The sequence below is a fragment of the Phyllobates terribilis genome, unplaced genomic scaffold, assembly GCF_046119375.1.
Source record: "Phyllobates terribilis strain yellow unplaced genomic scaffold, ASM4611937v1 Scaffold_2__4_contigs__length_985480577, whole genome shotgun sequence".
NCBI lineage: Eukaryota > Metazoa > Chordata > Amphibia > Anura > Dendrobatidae > Phyllobates > Phyllobates terribilis.
Genome location: NW_027362762.1, coordinates 741432269 through 741456554, shown reverse-complemented (window position 1 = coordinate 741456554; position 24286 = coordinate 741432269). Strand labels below are relative to the sequence as shown.

General features: G+C 44.9%; 1 protein-coding gene across 1 annotated transcript in view; it reads left to right on the top strand.

Moving 5' to 3' along the window:
• F5 (coagulation factor V) overlaps window positions 1–24286 on the top strand; it is a 119788-nt gene that overhangs the window by 31431 nt on the left and 64071 nt on the right. Inside the window, exons 3-7 of the mRNA XM_073667233.1 lie at window positions 8181–8303; window positions 10574–10786; window positions 16882–17040; window positions 18964–19185; window positions 23092–23257. Coding sequence (XP_073523334.1) covers window positions 8181–8303; window positions 10574–10786; window positions 16882–17040; window positions 18964–19185; window positions 23092–23257 — 883 coding nt within the window. The remainder of the gene's footprint in view (window positions 1–8180; window positions 8304–10573; window positions 10787–16881; window positions 17041–18963; window positions 19186–23091; window positions 23258–24286) is intronic.

Genomic DNA, 24286 nt, shown 5'->3' with positions numbered 1-24286 from the left:
AGATGGTGCCCACCTTTTATACCTCCTCCTCCGTGTCTGAGCCCAGGTGACCAGCATCCAATGAGCTCCTTCCTATGCCCAGAAACCAGCCCCTATCTGCTCCCACATCACTAAGGTTCCCCCCCTCCCCACTCCAGCCAGGGACATAGTCAGTCGTGCCTGCATACTAATGGGAGCACCGTAGAGCTGTCCCCCGGAAATGAGGAGTATATATGTGTGCAGCTAACTGAGCCCTGGTCCATACTCCTTCCTTACCCGGGAGTGGAATACCACACCTCTGGTTGAGGTGCAATACCCCTGTAGCGGCCGAACCCTCGGGGCGCTACATTTGCATTCCAAGAAAACAAAGCAGATGCTAACTTGTATCATCATCATCATGGTCCTCACATTGGCACTCTCAACTCCCCTGATGGAGAAGCCAGGGCCCACCGGAGGAGTCTGGTTCTCTGGTGGGCTCGTCCAATGCTGCCCTAAAGCAGGCCGGGCTAAGAAAAGTGTGTGGGGGGATGTTCCAAGGAGAAATAGGGGCGGCTGGGGACCATTTATGGACACCCGGCTGTTCCCAGGCGGCTGGGGACGGTGTGTGGACACCCGGCCGCGGGGCGGCTAGGGACCGAGTATGAACACCCGGCCGCCCCCTGGCAGCTGGGGACCGAGTGTGGACACCCGGCCGCCGGGCGGCTGGCGACTGAGTATGGATTCCAGGCCGCCAACGCAGCCATGACGTGGTGGCCAGATTCCGCCTCCACATGCCTAAAAGGCCCAATTTCAATTGCAAGCAAGCAAGCAGTATGGTATTGCAGCCTGGGGGTGGGTGGGTGGCAGGCTGCACACTTACGCTTGCATTCCAAGAAAACAAAGCAGATGCTAGCTTGTATCATCATCATCATGGTCCTCACCTTGGCACTCTCAACTCCCCTGATGGAGAAGTCAGGGCCCACCGGAGGAGTCTGGTTCTCTGGTGGGCTCGTCCAATGCTGCCCTAAAGCAGGCCGGGCTAAGAAAATGTGTGGGGGGATGTTCCAAGGAGAAATAGGGGCGCCTGGGGACCGTTTATGGACACCCGGCTGCCCCCAGGCGGCTGGGGACCGTGTGTGGACACCCGGCCGCGGGGCGACTGGGGACCGAGTATGGACACCCGGCCGCCCCCTGGCGGCTGGGGACCGAGTGTGGACACCCGGCCGCCGGGCGGCTGGGGACTGAGTATGGATACCAGGCCGCCAACGCAGCCATGACGTGGTGGCCAGATTCTGCCTCCACATGCCTAAAAGGCCCAATTTCAAGTGCAAGCTAGCAGTATGGTATTGCAGCCTGGGGGTGGGTGGGTGGTTGGCTGCATATTTGCGCTTGCATTGCAAGGAATGGGGGAGGTTCAATTGAACACTGCCTTAGGACAAGAACTTGCACGGGGATAGTTGCAAGTCTGCATCTTCTGATGCGGCAAGGATGACTTCTGATGGGCACACTTTTAGGCAGTGACCTGGGTGTTAGAGATGCTTCAAGGGGTCTTCACCATGCTGTTCCCATGTCTTTTTAGCACTGTATGCATGTGTCACACAGCACATGGCCAGATAAGGTTGTAAAATGTTAAAATGACATTTCCCTGTGAATGCATTTGTCACGGTTGAAAGCATTACAAAAGTGCAAAAACGCATAAAAAATGCTACTTGTGAACATAGCCCAAGGTGTGGAGGAGTATTTTTTTTTTTAGTTATTTATTTTACCTTACAGTATACACAAGTCTTCACCCTGGAAAGGAACTTCCTTAACATATTTCACAGGAAAGCAGTTTCAGTTTCGTTTTTGAACGTTTTATTGTGAGCCCGTTAAAGTGGCTTAATACCTCTGACCACGTTGTTGACAGCAGTGACCTGGGGGGCAGAAATGCTTCCTGGGGCGATCCCCATGCTGTCCCCATGTCATTTGAGCACTGTCACTATCGTTTTGGGCACTTGTTAGGCTTATAAAAGACTGCCGGGGGTGCCGCCGCAAAAATGCTTGGGTCTCCCATAGCCTAACATTGGGCTCGTTGCTCGGGTCGAGCACCCGAGTATCACGGCGAGCTCGGCCCGAGCTTCGAGCACCCGAGCATTTTAGTGCTCGCTCAACACTAGTAATCACATAAATGCCAGTTCCATAATATTCTGTGCATATCAGCATATCTTTCTTTTGGATTAGGGCTCCTGCACACGACTGTAGTTTCGATCCAACTGCGATTCGTCAAAACATCGGATTACACTCAGACCTATATTATTCTATGGGGCCGTGCACATGTCCGTGTTTTCCTCAGACCTTGCAGCAGCATACATTATCTGTCCCCGAAAATCAGAAGGCACGTGCCCATTCATGTCTATGCGCCCATGGAAAACATTGGACTGCACTTGGATGACATCAGATTGAATGGAGAAACTTTTTTTTTTTTCGAGATTCCCAAGAAAATCAGATGACACACTGACTCTGATCAGTGTCTGATCAGAGTGTGATTAGCATAATTGACCCGATTTTCTCAGTCGTCTGCACCTGCCCTTAGGAGAACCTAATTGCAATAAGCAGAAATCCATATACAGTGGTGGCCAAAAGTATTGGCACCCCTGAAATTCTGTCAGATAATACTCCGTTTCTTCCTGAAAATGATTGCAATCACAAATTCTTTGGTATTATTATCTTCATTTAATTTGTCTTCAATGAAAAAACACAAAAAGAATTGTCCTAAAGCCAAATTGGATATAATTCCACACCAAACCTAAAAAAGGGGGTGGACAAAAGTATTGGCACTGTTTGAAAAATCATGTGATGCTTCTCTAATTCGTGTAATTAACAGCACCTGTAACTTACCTGTGGCACCTAACAGGTGTTGGCAATAACTAAATCACACTTGCAGCCAGTTAACATGGATTAAAGTTGACTCACCCTCTGTCCTGTGTCCTTGTGTGTACCACATTGAGCATGGAGAAAAGAAAGAAGACCAAAGAACTGTCTGAGGACTTGAGAAACCAAATTGTGAGGAAGCATGAGCAATCTCAAGGCTACAAGTCCATCTCCAAAGACCTGAATGTTCCTGTGTCTTCCGTGCGCAGTGTCATCAAGAAGTTTAAAGCCCATGGCACTGTGGCTAACCTCCCTAGATGTGACCGGAAAAGAAAAATTGACGAGAGATTTCAACGCAAGATTGTGCGGATGGTGGATAAAGAACCACGACTAACATCCAAACAAGTTCAAGCTGCCCTGCAGTCTGAGGGTACAACAGTGTCAACCCGTGCTATCCGTCGGCGTCTGAATGAAAAGGGACTGTATGGTAGGATACCCAGGAAGACCCCACTTCTTACCCCGAGACATAAAAAAGCCAGGCTGGAGTTTGCCAAAACTTACCTGAGAAAGCCTAAAACGTTTTGGAAGAATGCTCTCTGGTCAGATGAGACAAAAGTCGAGCTTTTTGGGAAAAAGCATCAACATAGAGTGTACAGGAAAAAAAAAGAGGCATTCAAAGAAAATAACACGGTCCCTAGAGTCAAACATGGCGGAGGTTCCCTGATGTTTTGGGGTTGCTTTGCTGCCTCTGGCACTGGACTGCTTGACCGTGTGCATGGCATTATGAAGTCTGAAGACTGCCAACAAATTTTGCAGCATAATGTAAGGCCCAGTGTGAGAAAGCTGGGTCTCCCTCAGAGGTCATGGGTCTTCCAGCAGGACAATGACCCAAAACACACTTCCAAAAGCACTATAAAATGGTTTGAGAGAAAGCACTGGAGACTTATAAGGTGGCCAGCAATGAGTCCAGACCTGAATCCCATAGAACACCTGTGGAGAGATCTCAAAATGGCAGTTTGGAGAAGGCACCCTTCAAATATCAGGGACCTGGAGCAGTTTACCAAAGAAGAATGGTCTACAATTCCAGCAGAGCATTGTAAGAAACTCATTGATGGTTACCGGAAGCGGTTGTTCGCAGTTATTTTGGCTAAAGGTTGTGCAACCAAGTATTAGGCTGAGGGTGCCAATACTTTTGTCTGGCCCATTTTTGGAGTTTTGTGTGAAATGATCAATGATTTGATTTTTGCTTCATTCTCTTTTGTGTTTTTTCCTTGCAAGCAAATAAAATGAAGATAATAATACCAAAGAATTTGTGATTGCAATCATTTTCAGGAAGAAACTGAGTATTATCTGCCAGAATTGCAGGGGTGCCAATACTTTTGGCCACCACTGTATGACCGCCTGTTGTTTGCTGACTGATTCACTGGTTGGAGCGGTTTTATATGTCCGAAATTTGCCGTCCAAGTACAGACAACGATGTGGACTGCTGGTCTGCTCTCGGACTGTGAAGGTCAAACGCATGATACCAGCCTAACCATGTTATCAGAGTATTCTCACTGTAGTAGTAGAGTCAATAAAGATATCAGGGCGGTATTACTTAGATGGTTTTGTTAGGATTTATAAAAATGTCTCCATGACAAGTATTCTTATCTCTTTATTGCCATGACACTCCAATGCCATTTCTCCAGTGGTCCTCGCCAGTCTCTGCTGACTTAATGCAATAGTCATGCACCATACATAGATTGCTTCACATGACCACTGAAATCACTGGCCTCTTTGCTAATGCCTGCATATTACTGATGTGTAACACACCCTTTCTCTCAGCTGGGACACCCCAAAGAAAGAAGAATAATATGAGTATATTCAACTGTAAAATTGAATTTTATTAAGTCAGGAAAAATGTAAAAACACAATAAAAACCCAATACAGTGCTTCACAAATATGGGCGGGCTAATTTATGTGCACATAGAAATTATTGTATCCAAACTCCTTAATGGTATGACCAATACGGAAAAACATGTAACTCCAATGCGCTGTTCAAAGATATGACAATACTGCTGCCACAATTGGCCCTTGGAATGAAGGATAAACCTTATTTGTGGCAAGAAAAATTAACCTAATGTGTAAAATCAGCTGTCAATGAACATTAACTCTGGGCACTGCTTCCCATTATAATTGCTAAAAAGCAAAGGATGTCAAAAGGACTGGTACCTTAGTAAGGTGTCTTGTGCAGCTGCCCGCCCATCGCCCCGACGTACGTTTCGTCCAGCCTTCGTCAGCTTATAGTAAGTATATCGTAGGTGGTATATATAGTGAAAATGTTGATTCCGCATTGTAAACCGGTGTGTGCGCTATTGTTTCCGGTCATGCCCTCACCTCCAATGGCGCATGCGCCGGGTGACGACTTCCTGTCATGGAACTTCCGTTCGCGGCCGGTGAACCGTATCTTTGAACAGCGCATTGCAATTTGATGTTTTTCCGTATTGGTCATACCATTAAGGAGTTTGGATACAATAATTTCTATGTGCACATAAATTAGCCCGCCCATAGTTGTGAAGCACTGTATTGGGTTTTTATTGGGTTTTTAAATTTTTCCTGACTTAATAAAATTCAATTTTACGGTTGAATATACTCGTATTCTTCTTCTTTCTTTAAGGTATCCCAGCTGAGAGAAAGGGTGTGTTATGCTTATATTGAGTTTATGACCACAAATACTATATAGGATTCCATTAGTGTAACTTGGTTGTTAATATTACTGATGTAGCCTGTAATTGGCTGTATTTTTAATATGAAAGATGTACAGTCAGTGAACTGTGAAGATTTATTTATTTACTCAGTTATATAGCGCCATTAATTCCACAGCACTTCACAGACAGTATGGGCACTGTGCCCATTGGGGCTCACAATCTACATTCCCTATCAGTATGTCTTTGGAGTGTGGGAGGAAACCGGAGAACCCAGAGGAAACCCATGCAAACAAGGAGAGAACATACAAACTCCTTGTTCTTGGTGAGATTTGAACCCAGGACCCCAGCGCTGCAAGGGGTCCACTGAGCCACAGATAACACATTTAAAGAGGATCTGTTATTTGTTCATAAAAATTTTCATTCCTTGTAAATGTGGCACCCCAGGGGTCTGGTCTCCACAATAATAGCAATATTATGTCTGAGAGCAGGTGGGAGGTCTCTTGGTCAGGGATCTTATGCATGCCACACCTCCTGCCCAGTCCTGGGAGGGGAAGAACTTCCCCTATATAAACCTGGGGCTGAGGCAGGGTTAGGAGAGAGAGAGAACAAGAGTAGAGAAGAGAAGCAGCATAGGAAGAAACAACAGGAGCTCTGTGGGAGCAGTGCTACAAGGAGTCAGGGGCTGGCAGCTGCAGAGCTCGCCCTGACTGAGAAGTTATCACCGGACCCGGAGTCCGAGGCTGTGGGGACTGTTCCTTACCCAGCAGCAGAAACCGACCGGCAGGGGATTGCAGGTCCTCTGGCCCAGAAACCCGAAGGCACGGTCACACGCGTGGGACCAGCACCGCCATCGTGGAGCGGAAGCCATTAGAAGGCCCCGAGTCACCGGCCATACGGGTGAGCACCACACGGTACACTCAGGGACGTGGGCTACTTTTACCCGCCTCTAGCAAGGTAGCCAGAAGAGTACAGTTAGCTGGGAAGGCCTACAACTCCGCCTGGCCAGGGGAGATCCCATCTGCTCAAGGACTGACCAGGCCCCGATCGCTAGCAAGTACTCCGGGAGGGTCTATCTTTGTCACCAGTAAAGACCCTGAACTACACGCATCGTCTTTGAGTGGTTCCTGCTACCCCCATCATCCACTTCGGCTGCCCTGAGGCCATACCCCTCCCGTTGGGGGTTATACCATCCCCGCTGCACCATCCTTCCACCGGCCTCAGCGGTCTGCCCTGCAGCGGCAGCTCCAAAGCTGCATTCAACGGGTGGCGTAGTCATCCAACATCTACTGCTAATAGACTCGCCACTTAGTTTGACTCCCTGGGCACGGACCGGGTCACCGCCACGAGACTACTACCCCCATCTGATCCGGCTCCGGGTAAGCCCCCGTGCACGCGATGCCGCACGACACAGAAGGCCCAGGGGCGCGTCATAACCATCCCTGAGCTCTTGAAATTCTGCCTCGCTTTTCTGTTTTGCGCTGTGTCGTTCCATTGCTGAGACATTCAAGTTTGATTCTTTTGGAGCACAGTATGTGAATTTTCTGCTTGCACACCAACTAGGTGTCTCTTCGGAGTTTTCTCTAGGAAGAGTATACTTTCATCCCTCCCAGAAGCTGCTAATCCCAGTTCTAAAACAATATTATTTTAGCTTAATTAAATCCAAGATTCAAATGAGTATTTTAACCTTAAAACATATTCTTTATTTAAATTCAAAATTTATAAAATGTACATCCCTGTTTCAAATGCCCCCTAGGGCTGCAGGGTGAAGGATATACTGACTTCTAATATGTAAGTGGCCAGTGTTTATATATACCGTATATTCTATACATGCCTCTATATGAGGTTTTGTTATTGATCTCGGCCAGGGGCGTACATACAAATCATGGTGCCCCATAGCAGATAATATTTGAAACAGGGATGTACTAACTTCTTGTTAAACTTTACCCGATTAAACATAAATTTAATGTTGCCATAGTTAAACAATGAAATTTCATAGAAATAAATACGATATTGATTTGCCATGTACTGTATGGATTTATTTCCGAATTTTGTCAAATAATGATATAACCCTGCATTGGTAGTTGCACTGTGTTTGTTTCATATATAATATATTTTTATAAATTTTAAATGTAAGTAAAGAATATTTTTAAAGGTAAAATACTCATTTGAATCTTGGATTTAATTAAGCTAAGGTTTCAGTATTTGCATTGAGTTTCCTATCATAGTTATGAATTGACTCCATACCGGAATGATGTTATAATTAATGTAATCCCAGTTCTAGCAGTCTCCAATATGACATTTGGGACAGAGGGGCGAAAACACACTCCCTGAGATAAGAATATGTAGAAACTTGTCTCTTGATGATGCTCAGCTTGTCTCTTCAAAATTCCCTATAAGTGTCTACCAAGTGCACAGAGTGATGGGAGCATCTTCTCTTTCAAATTTGCAGAGATATTTACATTTATTATTTTTGGTGCACAGTATGTGAATTCTCTGCTTGTAGTTCAACATGACTTTTTTGTTTCTTCATAATCTTCTCTGAAAATGCTGGACTTTGCTGTTCACAAAATGGCTGCATCTGGATAGAATATATATGCAATTAGTCAGCTGGGGGTTATTATATTTTAAAATTACAAGTATAAGGTTTTATTTATATTCAGAATGGCTTCATTTGTTCTTCTTTAGGTATCCTTGGACCGACGTTACATGGAGAAGTTGGAGATACTTTAAAAGTCCATTTTAAGAATATGGCTAATAAGCCTCTTACCATTCATCCACAAGGAATTTCATATGGAAAGTTGTCGGAAGGTAAAAAAAAGTCCAAATAATATACTGTCTGTCCTTTTTTACCTTTTTATATACAGTATCTTATTGCTCACAGACCAGACACCTGGATCATGGGCCTGCCGGTCCACCTTAATGTCACTGCAGAGTACATGAATAGGAATAATACAAACGTGACACAGAATATATGGCATCCACAGAGGTGCTGGAAATGCTGATCCTTTTTATTAAACAAGGTTTATAGGTTTTTCTATAGAGAAGGAACCTATCACTGACTTCTTGTATTACATAATGCTCATACTGATCACTAAATAGAGTTTATCAGGCAGGCAAACCAGTCTAGTTTTTTAAGAGAAAGATGCTTCAGGAAACACCAACAATTTTTTTTATTGACCCATCTTTTTAACACTTTTTGGACATTTCTAATCTTTTTTTCAACGTTTTTTGACTACCAGCAGTATTTTTATTGTTTTTCCAGCATTTTGTGTGTTTTTTTTACTGGTGTTTTCTGGACATTTTTTTAACTCCATTTAACAATAAAGAAACTACTAAGGGTTTTTTTAAGAAAAAATACTGACAAAAAGGTAAAAAGTTACCCAGGGTATCTTCCTTGCGTCTTTTGAGCTTTCCCATTGACTTGTATTGTAAAGTATGTTGCGTATTCAGCTCTGTAAATACCTTACGAATGGACATATCACTTCTTTTAACCGCTTGGCTCCTTTGGAAACCTAAAAAGGTTAAAAGACTCTCAAAAACCTGAACATATGAATAGTATGTAATTTTTACATAGACATGAATATGTTCATTCTTCTGAGCATTGTCTGAGCACTTTTTTAGGTGGGTTCCAGAGCAGACCCCTCATGAAGAAAACATTGTGTGCACTTACCCATATATTGTAGCAGGATTCTCCGATCATTTTCTTTGATAAAGTTTTCCATTTATACATAAATGAAGTAAATACAAAACTGTTTGCAGCACAATACTGCCTCCAGAGGATACAAGTAAGAGGATACAAGTAGTGATGAGCGAGCGTGTTCTGTTAACTCTTTCAGCGAGTATTCTCGGGTGCTCGCCGAGTATTTGCGGCGTGCTCGAATGTTATGTTTTAGTCACCGTGTGTGCATGCTTTGCGACTGTTTGACAGCTTTAATACATGTGAGGAATGCTTAAAAAACACGCATTCCTCACATGTATTAAAGCTGTCAAACAGTCTCAAATCATGCACACGGAGTGACTAAAACATAACATTCGAGCACGCCGAAGATACTTGGAAAACACCCGAGCATGCTCGCTCATCACTAGATGCAAGTAATACTTGCAACCTAAAATTTTACCCTGGAACCTTTTTAACTCGATAGGAAAACACTCTAAATACTCGGCTTTATCTCCAAGAACCTGATGGGTTAACAACTCACTCTAATTTTCATCAGTCCACTAAGACTGTAATAACAAGTCACTACAGACCATTGGGTAGTATTGCAGCCATTTCATTGCTGGTTGCAATTTTTCTTAAAGACTAAAGCTCTTACAATCCCATCTGATTCAGGTACAACCTTTGCCAGGGTTGATGATCCTACACAACCCATTCAGTACACGGAGGCTGACTTTCCACTAGGCTAAAGTTTCAACCCCTGCAGACCTCCCAGATCTGAAAAAAATCGGATAGCACTCGTCCAATGTATACGGCGGTGTGAATGAGCTCTAACAGTGTGTAATATGCATACTGTTAGGAGTCAGCTCTGCTTGCTGGTTTGAGTGGTCTCCACATAATCACAAGTATATGTGCTGACTTGATCCTTATCCACTTATATCAGTAGAACATTGAGAGTTGTCCCGTGACTGCGAGTAGGCAAATCACACACTTGCGGTCAAATGACAAATGCTAAATGGCCTATACTGTTCATGGCCATCTCTATGGCTTACCGAGAGACCAAATGTAGAGGTAGAAGCCCTTAGGAGAGTGAACAAAGTCACATCTAGGCAGTTTTGATATGGAACAGATTTGGCAACGACAAATACGTTTTTATGATTTTTTCCAGAAAAAAAAAATCCAAAGCCAAAACTGGAAAAAAAATTTTTATGAACCAAATATCCTATTGACACATTCATAACTGGTGCAATACCAGCAAATAATGCCTGGATTTATGTGCAGAATCCCAAAACATGACCTCAAGTCTATAGAGCAGATATCTGCTCCATGTGTAAGGATCCAGTTATTGCTACATTTTGTAAAATATAAATCCTGCTTTTTAATCATTACATCACAAGGTCATAACATATTTTATTTTGTTTAGGTGCTTTATATGCTGACAGGACACCTACCTTGGAAAAAATGGATGATTTTGTACAACCAAATGAAATTTACACCTATAAATGGGATATTACAGAGGACATGGGGCCGAGAGTAGCTGATCCTGACTGTTTAACCAGTAGTTATTATTCAATGGCAAACCCAGTACAAGATGTCAATTCTGGTTTGATTGGTCCATTGCTGATTTGTAAAAAAGGTAAAGCATAATATATCCAACCATTAGTTTTGAATATATAAAGGGTTTATTCCATAAAACATGCTTTTAACATGTCCATTGATACCCCCACAAAGCCTTCCATTCCTCCTCACGGAATGACCTAATTTAGGGCAAGGACAGACACAAAGTGGTAAGATGGTACCTGGCCAATGCACTAGCTGGGATGATGGGCACTGCAGATAAAACTGGTAATGCAGGTAGTCTACTAATCGGAAAGTCTTTCCCTACATAAAATGAGGCTTTAATGGATACACATAATGGAGATGAATACAAATCCATTCCTAGAATTGAACATTTCCGATGATTAGAGGATAGCCTGGTGGCAATTTTTTCTATCCCCCCACCCCCCAATGGAAAAGTTGTTAAAGGTTTCTTGCACCACTCATGGTCACATTAATTCCATCAGAGCAGTGGCTTTCCACTCTGGTTGATAGGAAAGGATGAGGGAACCCCATCCATGATATCCATATGAAAAGGGTGGAAGTGGATCAATTGCGGATATACAGTCTTAATCTAAATTCAAAATCTGTTCTGTAAAAATCTAATCGGCTGACATAAGTATTGAACTTGTCACCAATTTGCTAAGCAAATATATTTCTAAAGGTGCCATTTACAAGCAATTCTCACCAGATGTCGGTAACAACCCATTCAATTCACACAGGCAAAGAAATCAAACCATAGATGTTCATAAATTAAGTTATGTGTAATAATGAGAAATGACACATGAAAAAGTATTGGACACATGAAGTAAGAGAGGTGTAAAAAGTCATGGAAAGTCATGACACCAGCTGAAATCATCAGTAATTAGAAATCAATCCTGCCACTAAGTGAAAAATAATTTCAGCTGGGTCAACTGATGGCCTATAAAAAGGTGTCTCATTACCAAGATGCCACACAAGAAACATCCCATGATGGGTAAAACCGGTGAGCTGTCTCAAGACCATTGCAACCTTATTATTGCAGAACCTACTGATGGCAATTGTTACAGAAGAATTTCTAAACTACTGAAGGTTGCAGTGAGCACTGTTGGGGTAATAATCCAGAAGTGGAAAGAACAATCATTTATCATTTCACCATAAACCGGCCTTGACTAGGGACTCCCCACAAGATTTCAGACAGAGGGGTGAAAAAAATTATCAGAAGTGTTGTCTAAGAGCCAATGGCCACCTGTGGAGAGCTACAGAAAGACGTGGAATCAGCAGGTACAATAGTTTCAAAGAAAACAATTATTACACTAATGCACTCAACCCACATGACCTGTATGCATGCTCACTCCATTTATGAACAAAAAGCATATTCAAGCATGTTTAATGTTTGCTCAACAACATTTAGACAAGCCTATGAAATACTGGGAGAATCTAGTCTGGTCAGATGAGACCAAACTTGAACTGTTTGGATGCCATATTACACACCATGTTTGGAGGCCAAAAGGCACTGCATATCACCCCCAACACACCATACCAACAGTGAAGTTTGGAGGTGGGAACATCATGGTGTGGGGTTGTTATTCAGCATACGTCACTGGCAAACTTCATATGATTGAAGAAAGGATGAATGGACAAATATAACGAGATATTCTTGATAAAAATCTGCTGCCATCTACCAGGAGAATATGAAACAAGGGTGAACATTTCAGCAAGACAATGATCCCAAACACACAGCCAAGGAAACTCTCAATTGGTTTCAGTGAAAAAAAAATAAAGCTGCTAGAATTGCCCAGCCAATCACCTGACCCGAATCCAATAGAAAATTTACGGAAGGAACTAAAGCTCAGAGTTCATAGAAGGAGCCACGGAGCCTTCAGGATTTGAAGAGTGTTTGTGTGGAATAATGGGACAAAATCACACTTGAGCAATGCATGCAACTAGTTTCTCCATACAGGAGTCATCTTGAAGCTGTCATCACTAGTGTTGAGCGAATTTGTTCGGCATTTCAAATTCGGGTTCGTGTTCGGGGTTCCTGCTTGTTCGCAGCAAAAAATCGGCTCCGCCCACGAACATCCCTGATTTGCCACGCTGTCACGCATATAACATCAGATAATCAGGGATGTTCGTGGGCGGAGCCCTCTCAACACTAGTCATCACCAACAAAGGCTTTAGTACCAAGTATTAAATAAATTTCAGTAAGCGTGTTCAATACTTTTTCCCTGTGCATTTCTCTTTATTACACACTAGTTATTGAGCCTGTTCTACGCCCGGGTGGCGAGCATTTTTATTGGTATATGGTCTCCCATGCTGGTATGTGCTGCCCCATCCTGGTATTTGTGCTGCCCCCATCCTGTTCCCCCATCCTGTTATGTGCTGCCCTCATCCCTATCCTGGTAATCATGGCACCCCTCAATCCTGGTATGCATGGCACCCCTCACCTCTAATCCTGGTTTGCATGGCACCCCTCACCACTAATCCTGGTATGCATGGCACCCCTCACCCCCAATCCTGTATGCATGGCACCCCTCACCCCCAATCCAGGTATGCATGGCACCCCTCATCCCCAATCCTGGTATGCATGGCACCCTTCATCCCAATCCGGCATGCTTGGCACCCCTCATCCCCAATCCTGGTATGCATGGCTCCCTCATCCCCAATCCTGGTATGCATGGCCCCCTAAGCCTTATCCTGGTATGCATGGGCCACTCACTCCCATCCTGGTATGCATAGCACTCCTCATCCCTATGCTGGTATACATGGTACCCCATCCCTCATCCCTATCCTGGTATGTATGGTACCCCTCATCCTGGTATGCATGGTACCCCTCATCCCTATCCTGGTATTCATGGCACCCCATCCCTCATTCTGGTATGCATGGTACCCCTCATCCCTATTCTGGTATACATGGTACCCCTCGTCCCTATCCTGGTATACATGGCCCCTCGTCCCTATCCTAGTATGCATGGCACCCCTCATCACTATCCTGGTATGCATGGCACCCCTCATCCCCAATCCTGGTATTCATGGCACCCCTCATCCCCAATCCTGGTATGCATGGGACCCCTCATCCCCAATCCTGGAATGCATGGTACCCCTCATCCCCAATCGTGGATCCTGGTATGCATGGCACCCATCATCCCCAATCCTGGTATGCATGGCACCTGTCATCCCCAATCCTGGTATGCATGGCACCCCTCATCCCCAATCCTGGATCCTGGTATGCATGGCACCCCTCATCCCCAATCCTCATATGCATGGCACCCCTCATCCCCAATCCTGCTATGCATGGCACCCCCCCATACCCAATCCTGGCATGCATGGCACCCCCCATCCCCAATCCTGGTATGCATGGCACCCCTCATTTCAAATCTGGTATACATGGCACCCCTCATCCCAATCCTGGTATACATGGCACCCCATCTCTCATCCTGGTATACATGGCACCCCTCATCCCAAATTTGATATACATGGCACCTCTCATCCCAATCCTGGTATGTGTGGCACCCCCCATCCCTGGTATGTCCTGGTATGTATGGTACCCAATCCCTCATCCTGGTATGTATGGCACCCCCCATCCCAAAATCCTGGTACGTATGGCCCCCTCATCCCTATCCTGGTATACATGGCACTCCTCATCCCCCAATCCTGTTATATATGTTACCCCTCATCCTGGTATGCATGGCACCACATCCCTCATCCTGGTATGCATGGTACCCTGTGTTGCGTCGGCGTCTCTGCCACCTGCCGGGCAGAGACGCCGATCCCCTCACCGCCGCGGTCCCGGTCCAGCGCACTCCAGCTCCCCTGCTGCTTCTGCCCGGGGTGCGCACACCACGTGCAGTTTCCCGAGCACTGTACTAAGGGCGCTCACGCTCCCTCCCTCTTAAAGGGGCCGCGCGCGCCGTCCTAAAGAGTCCCTGGCCAATGGCCGGAGGACTACTCCTATATAAAGCACCTCCTCCAAAATGGAGGTGCCTGTGCAAGGTTGTTGATTGTGTGCTAACACTCTCCTCAGCCCTCAGGTTCCAGTGCCTGCCAGCCTGTCTATCAGCCGTGCCCACCAGCCTGTCTATGAGCCGTGCCCGCCTGCCTGTCCATCAGCCGTGTCCGCCAGCCTGTCCATCAGCCGTGTCCGCCTGCCTGTCTACCTGCCATGCCCGCCTGCTTGCCTACCAGCATCACCTGCCTGTCTACCTGCCGTGCTCATCTGCTGTGCCTGTCAGCTTCAGCCATCTGACCCGTGGGAGTCGCCTACTCTCACACAAGGTCGGTCCCAGAGTGGCACCTGGTCTAAAATCTTCTACTGCCTCCTCTCTTCTCCGACTCCACTAAGGGAGTCTCTCTGTGGGCACCCCTCACCCCCCAATCCTGGTATGGATGGTCCCCTCATCCCCCAAGACCCCCCTCACCCCCCAATCCTGGTATGTATGGCACCCCTCACCCCCCAATCCTGATATGCATGGTCTCCTCACCCCCTAATCCTGGTATGCATGGTACCCCTCATCCCCCCAATCCTGGTATGCATGGTACCCCTCATCCCCCAATCCTGGTATGCATGGTACCCCTTATCCCCCAATCTTGGTATGCATGGGCCCCTCACCCCCAATCCTGGTATGCATGGTCCCCTCACCCGCCAATCCTGGTTTGCATGGTACCCCTCACCCCTCAATCCTGGTATGTATGGTACCCCTCATCCCCCAATCCTGGTATGCATGGTACCCCCCACCCCTCAATCCTGGTATGCATGGTACCCCTCATCCCCCAATCCTGGTGTGCATGGTACCCCTCACTCCCAATCCTGGTATGCATGGTCCCCTCACCCCCAATCCTGGTATGCATGGTCCCCTCACCCACAATCCTGGTATGCATTGTCCCCTCACCCCCAATCCTGGTATGCATGGTATCCCTCATCCCCCAATCCTGGTATGCATGCCACCCCTCACCCCTCAATCCTGGTATGTATGGTACCCCTCATCCCCCAATCCTGGTATGCATGGTACCCCCCACCCCTCAATCCTGGTATGCATGGTACCCCTCATCCCCCAATCCTGGTGTGCATGGTACCCCTCACCCCCAATCTTGGTATGCATGGTACCCCTCACCCCCAATCCTGGTATGCATGGTCCCCTCACCCCCAATCCTGGTATGCATGGTCCCCTCACCCACAATCCTGGTATGCATTGTCCCCTCACCCCCAATCCTGGTATGCATGGTATCCCTCATCCCCCAATCCTGGTATGCATGCCACCCCTCACCCCTCAATCCTGGTATGTATGGTACCCCTCATCCCCCAATCTTGGTATGTGTGGCCCCTTTATCCACCAATCCTGGTATGTGTGGCCCCCTCACCTCCCAATCCTGGTATGTATGGCACCCCTCATCTCTTTCACACTGCACACATACAAAAAAAACACTTATACTCACCTTTCTTTCCTGTGCTCCAGTGCTGCTGTGTCCTGTTCTGCCGGAGGCTGGGGGAGGAGGGTGGCGCCGGAGTACACGCGTGCCCATACCTATGCTGTCCAGCGCCATTTTGCTGAAGACACACTGCAAATGTGTCTTCAGTAAAATGGCGCCGGATAGCACTATGCGCATGCGCCGATTTCGACGCCTTCACTCCACCCCCGGCCTCCGGCCAGAAGAGAGGCGCCGCAGCAACGCTCCTCCTGGTCAGGTAAGTATATAAGTGTGGTGCCGGAGATCCCGGTATGCGTTCAGTGTCTACACATACCGCGATCTCCGGCGCCATACACTCCTCTTACCTGTAACGGCTCCATGCGTAATTCTGTCTGGAGCCAGACTGCGCAGGAGTGTCGCACTTGCGCAGTCTATAGAGGCTTCAGACAGAGGGACGCTTGTACGATTATATTATGGATAACTTAATTTATGGAAATATATACTTTGATTCTTTGCCTGTGTGGATTGGGTGGGTTGTTACCGACATCTGGTGAGAATTTCTTGTCAATGCCACCTTTGGAAATATATTTACTTAGAAAATTGGTGACGTTTTCAACACTTATTTCACCCGCTGTATATATTTGGGCCCAGGTCCATGCACCATTCAACATACAACAGAACTAGCTTGTAATAATATATGATTGTTGAACACATGCAAGACTTAACAAACGTTTCCCCATAAAATATTAGGAAGCCTAAATCATGATGGAACACAAAAAAACTTTAACAAAGATTATGTCCTGATGTTCGGGGTGTTCGATGAAAGCAAAAGTTGGCAAGCCGTTCCATCTACAAAGGAGAGACCTTTGATGTATACTGTAAATGGATATGTGAATGGAGCTGTACCAGGTATGAATACTTACTACTTTCTCAGCACATTGCTTCTGTTCTTTTAGAAAAGTTAGTACTTCAAGGGGTTTTCTTTTAATTTTATTATGTACTTGAAAGATGATAAATAGCACCTTACTTGCCTACTGATACCTGCAGCTTCTCCGTCAGGGGAAGAAAAGGAGACCGGCAGGGTAACCAGGCAGTAGGGAGGAGCTCAGGGTGGGGCACCTGAGTGGATGCTATTTATTATTTTCTGGGAGGAATTTGCGAGCATATATAGACATTTTGGACTCTATAGAGAACTGTGTCTATCACCCAGTCACAGAAACTTCATGCAAATATACTCTCCTCAGATTTTCTCAATTCTCTAGGTGGGTTCTGGTTCTTCTTGTGAAGATCCAGCTGGTGTAGATTGTCTTGCTGCAGGCAGTGCTCCCTGGGAAATATTATGCAAATTAGCTCGCGTCCATACTGTTATTCTTGTGTGTGAAAATCTGCTCCTATTTTGATTTTGTACACAGGTAGTGGAGGCCACTTCTATTTTGGATTTGTCAGAAGATATTAAAGCACCACTCTGGCATTTTGTTTTTCTCTTACGCTGGAGTGGTGTATTTAATGTAAGTTCCTTGCCCCCAATAATATACTTATCAGCTGCCGTCTTCAGCTGCTCCGGTCGGTTTTCTGCTGGTTGTGACCTATCGGATCACTCCAGTGTCCACTGGGAGATCCAGAAGTCACAATTCAATGTAATCAAACAATAAAAAGTGAGGTGATACCCGGGCGCTGCCATAGAGTGAAGGCAAGGGTGTGTGTTCTCCTGATCTATATTCATTCATACAACACATTTCGAAGTCGGGTTGACTCCTTCATCAGTTATAACCCAACTTCAAAATACTTTCTATGAATGAATAAAGATCCGGAGAACACATACCCTTGTCTTCAGTCTGTGTCAGCGCCTAGGAATCACCACTATTTTTCCTGTTTGGTTTGAATACGTTTCCTCTCTTCAGTGTGTAGGACAGCAGTCGGAGCAGCAGCCCTTTATTCTTATGAGAACGCAGTTGTGCCAATCCTTTGCTCGCTGTGTCTTATATTGAGGGTAACACACATGGAGCGCCTCTTCTCTTCTTCTTTACAACTCAATGTAAGTCTATAAGAGCCAGAGCGAGGCCAGAACGAGGTTCTCATAGACTTACAATGAGTGCTTGCGACCGTTACCTCTGACTTCCAGTCATTCAGAAGTTGCGGTCACAAGATGGTGGATCAGGACCGGAGCAGCATTGGGAAGAACTGAAGAAAGCGACTGGTAAGTGTAATACTAGGGCCAGGGAACTTACATTAGTTGCACCACTCCAGCACTGTGTCACGAGATACTCCTTCATACAATAAGAATAAGATAAATATATATATCCTTTTGTAATTTAATCTTTGAAAGTGCACCCCTAAACATATCTTGTATAAGCACATTTTATGATGTGTCTATTATAGGAATACTTGAATTCACATTAAAATATACAATTCTGGATCATCTTTTCTAACTGTGATGTTCTGTTCCTCTGACGTTTCTCCGACACATATGTGAATAAATATAGATCAAGGTGTTACCATAGATCTTCTTACAGGGGCATGTCCCTAGATAGTTTCGCATTGTCAGCTTTGGTTGGACAGTGTGCAGGGACATGCCCCTAACTGGTAACACCCAGTTGTCACTCTATTCATAACTTTCTAGAAGAAATAACAGAGGAATGGCATAACAGAAAGCTATAAGGCAAGATGATCCAGAATGTTTATTTCCATGGGAAATACTCTCTTTTAATAAATTCAACAATCTAGGAGAGTAGGCTGGTCTTATTTAAGGGGGTACAGGAATACATAAATGAGTAGATTATATTTGCTATGTTGGCTCTATGTAAATATTGGATAATGGTATTTGTGTTCCAGCATTTACAGCTTGTGTCGATGACAATATTAGTTGGCATATACTGGGGTTGAGTTCCAAACCTGAATTTTTCTCCATTCACATCTTTGAGCACTCCTTGGAGCAAAAACTTCATAAAGTCTCTATGATAAGTCTTGCTAGCATGGCATCCACAACCGCAAACATGACTGTGACACAAACTGGTAGATGGAATATATCTTCTCTTGTTGAAAAACATCTCGAAGGTAATGATTTCTGCATGTCAAATCGATTCTTATCATGAAGTGTATACATTTATTAACATGTGTCTTTACCCTAAGAAATTCCAAATGTTTTAGAAAGGAAATTTAAAGCATATGTACACTCCCGTTCAAAAGTTTGGGGTCATTTATAAATTTTATTACTTTTGAAAGAAAAGCACATTTTTTTTCAATGAAGCTAACATTAAATGAATCAGAAATACACTCTATACATTGTTAATGTGGTAAATGACTATTCTAGCTGCAAACGTGTTGTTTTTTATTGCAATATCTACATAGGTGTATAGAGGCCCATTTTCAACAACCTCCACACCAGTGTTTTAATGGTACATTGTGTTTGCTAACTGTGTAGGAAGGCTAATGGATGTTTAGAAAACCCTTGCTCAATATGTTAGCCCAGCTGAAAACGGTTTGGCTGATTTGAGAAGCTATAAAATTGACCTTCCTTTGAGCTAGTTGAGAATCTGGAGCATTACATTTGTTTGTCCTATAAAACTCTCAAAATAGCCAGATAAAGATAACTTTCATGTGAAACTCGACAGTCTATTTTGTTCTTAGAAATGAAGGCTATTCCATGCGAGAGATTGCCCAGAAACTGAAGATTTCCTACAACAGTGTGTACTACTCCCTTCAGAAGAGAGCACAAACAGGCTCTAACCAGAGTAGAAAGAGAAGTGGGAAGCCCCGCTGCACAACTGAGCAACAAGACAAGTAAATTAGAGTCTCTAGTTTGAGAAATCGACGCCTCACGGCTCTTCAACTGGCAGCTTCATTAAATAGTACATGAAAAACGCCAGTGTCAACGTCTACAGTGAAGAGGTGACTCCGGGATGCTGGCCTTCAGGGCAAAATGGCAAAGAAAAAGCCATATCTGAGACTGGCTAATAAAAGGAAAAGATTAATATGGGCAAAAGAACACAGACAATGGACAGAGGAAGATTGTAAAAAAGTTTTATGGACCGACGAATCAAAGTTTGAGGTGTTTGGATCACACACAAGAACATTTGTGAGACGCAGAACAACTTAAAAGATGCTGGAAGAGTGTCTGACTCCATCTGTCAAGCATGGTGGAGGTAATGTGATGGTCTGGGGTTGCTTTGGTGCTGGTAAAGTGGGAGACTTGTACAAGGTAAATGGGATTTTGAATAAGGAAGGCTATCACTCCATTTTGCAACGCCATGCCATACCCTGTGGACAGCTCTTGATTGGAGCCAATTTCATCCTACAACAGGACAATGACCCAAAGCACACCTCCACCTCCAAATTATGCATGAACTATTTAGGGAAGAAGCAGGCAGCTGGTATTCTATCTCTAATGGAGTGGCCAGCGCTGTCACCAGATCTCAACCCCATTGAGCTGTTGTGGGAGCAGCTTGACTTTATGGTACGCAAAAAGTGCCCATCAAGCCAATCCAACTTGTGGCAGGGGCTTCAGGAAGCATGGGGTGAAATTTCTCAAGATTACTTCAGCAAATTAACAGCTAGAATGCCAAAGGTCTGCAATGCTGTAATTGCTGCAAAGGGAGCATTCATTGACGAAAGCAAAGTTTGAAGCAGAAAATTATTCTTTCTAATAAAAATCATTATTTCTAACCTTGTCAATGTCTGGACTATATTTTCTAATCATTTTGCAACTCATTTCATAAATAAAAGTATGAGTTTTCACGGAAAACACAAAATTGTCTGGGTGACCCCAAAGTTTTGAATGGTAGTGTTTATGACCATTATTATAAAATATCAGGAGCTTGATCATTGAACATATCTGTCTATGGTATACCTTGCTATAGCTTCACAATTTTTGTTCTTTTTGAGTTTTGATTTCCTTAATATCCCAGTTTTGAGATCCAAGGTGGGAAAAAAAATTATGTGCATCTTACATTCTGTACACACTAATCTAACCTTAGGAGTATACTCACAGGATGTTCATAAATGTCTAATATGTGTGAGCCCCATCTCTGGGACCCTCACAAATCGAAATAATGGAGGTTTGTGACCCACAAATGTCAATCCACAGGGGCTGTTTCCCAATTAACTTCATACTGCTGGAACCAGCACCTATGTAACGCTAATGCCAGCTACCCTGCATGGTTCCCCCTCTCCCTCCATGCAGGAACACCAACATACTCACCGCCGTGGCCTCGCGGTCACCTCCCCATCTATCGGCACGCCTCCCTGCTTCCTGCTGTCTGTGCGCGCCACACAGACTTCCCGGTGGTGAGCGTGCGCTCCCCTGCTCTTAAAGGAGCTGCACGCATAGTGTGAAAATGCTCCCAGCCAGTAGCTGGCAGGCATCAGGTATAAAGGCACTCTCCCCAGTAGGTAGGTGCCTGAGCAATCCCTATAGTTCTCAGAGTAGTTTGTGTACACGCAACTGTATGTTGCCAGGTCCCTATTATACAGTGCAGTGAGCCTTAACCTGAATCCCTGGTCCTTGTGTGGCCAGGGCCTGAACCTGAAACACTGGTCCTTGTGTGGCCAGGGCCTGAACCTGAAACACTGGTACTTGTGTGGCCAAGGCCTGAACCTAAACCCTTGGTCCTTGTGTGGCCAGAGCCCGAACCCGAAACTGCACCTGGAGGTCCATGAACTCGAAACCGCACCTGGCGGTCCCTGTAGTCCGAAGACGCACCAGCGGTACCTGAACCCCGAAAAGCTGCACCAGCAGTACCTGAACCTTGAGAAGCTGCACCGGTGGTACCTGATTCCTGTAACCATTCCATCAGTACATGGACCTGCATCTGAGTCAGTCCTGGTTAATGTTCCTGAGTCTGTACTGCCAAAGCTTGTACCAGTAGCCAAATCCAGCCCTGTCTGTGACTCCGTGTCAGTATCTGTTCTGTCAGAGCACCCAGAACCTGAGTAGTCTGAACAGAGTCAGAATCCTGTCTGTAAGTGACTCTGAGTCCTTATCCGTGTTGGCGAACCTGACCCCTGGAATCAGCAGTCGCAGTACCGGAGACTGCCTAGGAGTGGTACCTGGTGGCTACCTGCAGCTCAAACCTGATTCCACCATCAGAATCTCCAGTGAAAACCAGGTAGCCGCTTAGCCACGCCTCACCTAAGTAAACCCGGCCCCATGGCACAGTGGGTCCACGAACCACGTGCACTACCTGCAGGCGTGACAACCTATAAGGCATTTATGGCACATAATGTGGATACTATTCTTATAAGGGTTAATACGATAAGTGTAGGGCAGGATGGGGAAACTGAACACGATAAGCACGTTGCTGTCACTTTCCTGTCAGGGGCTGAAAATGCCTGTCACCTCAGGAGGAGAGTAAATGTCTAGACAGTATATATTAACCTCTTCCCTCCTATAGAGCACAAGGAGGAGAAGCATAAACCTTTCTACCACCCTAGACCACCAGGGATGTGTCCATTAATCCATTCCCCACTGTAAACAACAACTGAAGCAGACTGTAACCCATTAAGTTCCCAAATCTTCTCCACTTTCCTTGACCACCTGGGAAGTCTGAAAATAGTCTTAAGGGTTATGTTGGTTAGAAGAAATTATGAAATTAACCAAGGATAGTTGATAACTTTGAAACCGGTGGGCATCTGACCCCTAAAACCAAACCAATTGCCAGAATGGTGGCCCTCTGCCCTCTGTTTGAATATATCAGCAGTGCACCTGCTCAGTCGCCGCTCTATTCATTCTCTAAAGGACTAGCCGAGTAGCGTACTTGGCTATCTCCTGGGGTGGATCTCTGCGGTCAGATGCCCAGCAGTGTAGAATCAATTGCCTATGCCAGGTGAAAGGTGATTACTTCTTACTAGACAACTTTCTTCAATATTTTTTTTTTATTTTGCGTTGTGTCCAAATAATACATGATGATGCATATTAAAGACAGAAGGACTTACTGGTTTCTTTTCACTTATTTTTGTTACCAGCCGGCATGCATGGTCATTTGGATGTAAATTCATGTTTTGACCATGTACACCGTACACTGAGGAAGTCTGTTTTTCAAACTAGATATATTAAAAAGTGGGATTATTATGTAGCTGCAGTTGAAGTGGAATGGGATTACGCATCTGGGACTTCAGAGAACTCTGAGAAGTAAGTGTCTAATGGTTATTTATATTATTTATATATTTATGTATTTTTCCAAAAGCAAAATGGCGCCGGCGAGTGCGCAGTAGCATCCCTCGGCAAACGAGAGATGCTACTGCGCATGAGCTGGCAGCCGCGGCCATTTTGGGGAATGTAAATTGCAATGTGACACACAAATTACACAGTCAGTATTTAAAATAGTAGGCAGGTCACTGAAAGCACAGTAACCTGTCACAAGGCAGAGATAGGAATACATGAATACTGAAGCAGAGCACCAGAGCACGAGCATATCATTAAGTCAGAACTGAAAATAAAGATTCTAAAAGAACCTCTGTGCAGATTTCATCAACAAAGGTATCATTTTACTAAGTATAACGGCGCCCACCTGACAGTGTATGTGGTTTACTAAGCACAATCCTGCTGACAGGTGCACTTTAATGAATACACTGACAACCTATTAAAGAAAGTCTCCGTCATCAATCAGAGGTGAGAGGACCTAATGACATTAAGTCCATAGATACCTGATAGCTATATCAAAGATAACAATGCAGATAACACATACTGATAAAGCCTTTAGAGGTCATATATATTCATGTTATTCTACAGTAGACAGAAAAATAAAATGGCACCTTCCTTGCATGGTGTCCAAAGGTTAAGTTCATCAGTAATGTTTCTGCAGTGAAATGTCTCTGCCAGTAACACGAGTCATTGTATGTGGAATCTGGCTTTACATTACAGTGACCAAGGAAAGAACATTATACAACTATATGCACATAAGTATTAGGATGCACCTAATAATCATCAAATTCAGGTTTTTCACTCTGTCTCATTGCAACAAGTGTATAAAATCCAGCCTGTAGTCACCATGTCAGCTTTTACAAACATTTGTGAAAGGAGTGCTCGAGCACAGAGCTCGGAGAATTCGAGTGTGGTCCTGTGATAGGATGTCATCATTGTAACAAGTCAGTTCATGAAATATCTTCCCTTCCTAAATATTTCCCTTATTAACTGTGAGCGATATTATTGAAAAGTGAA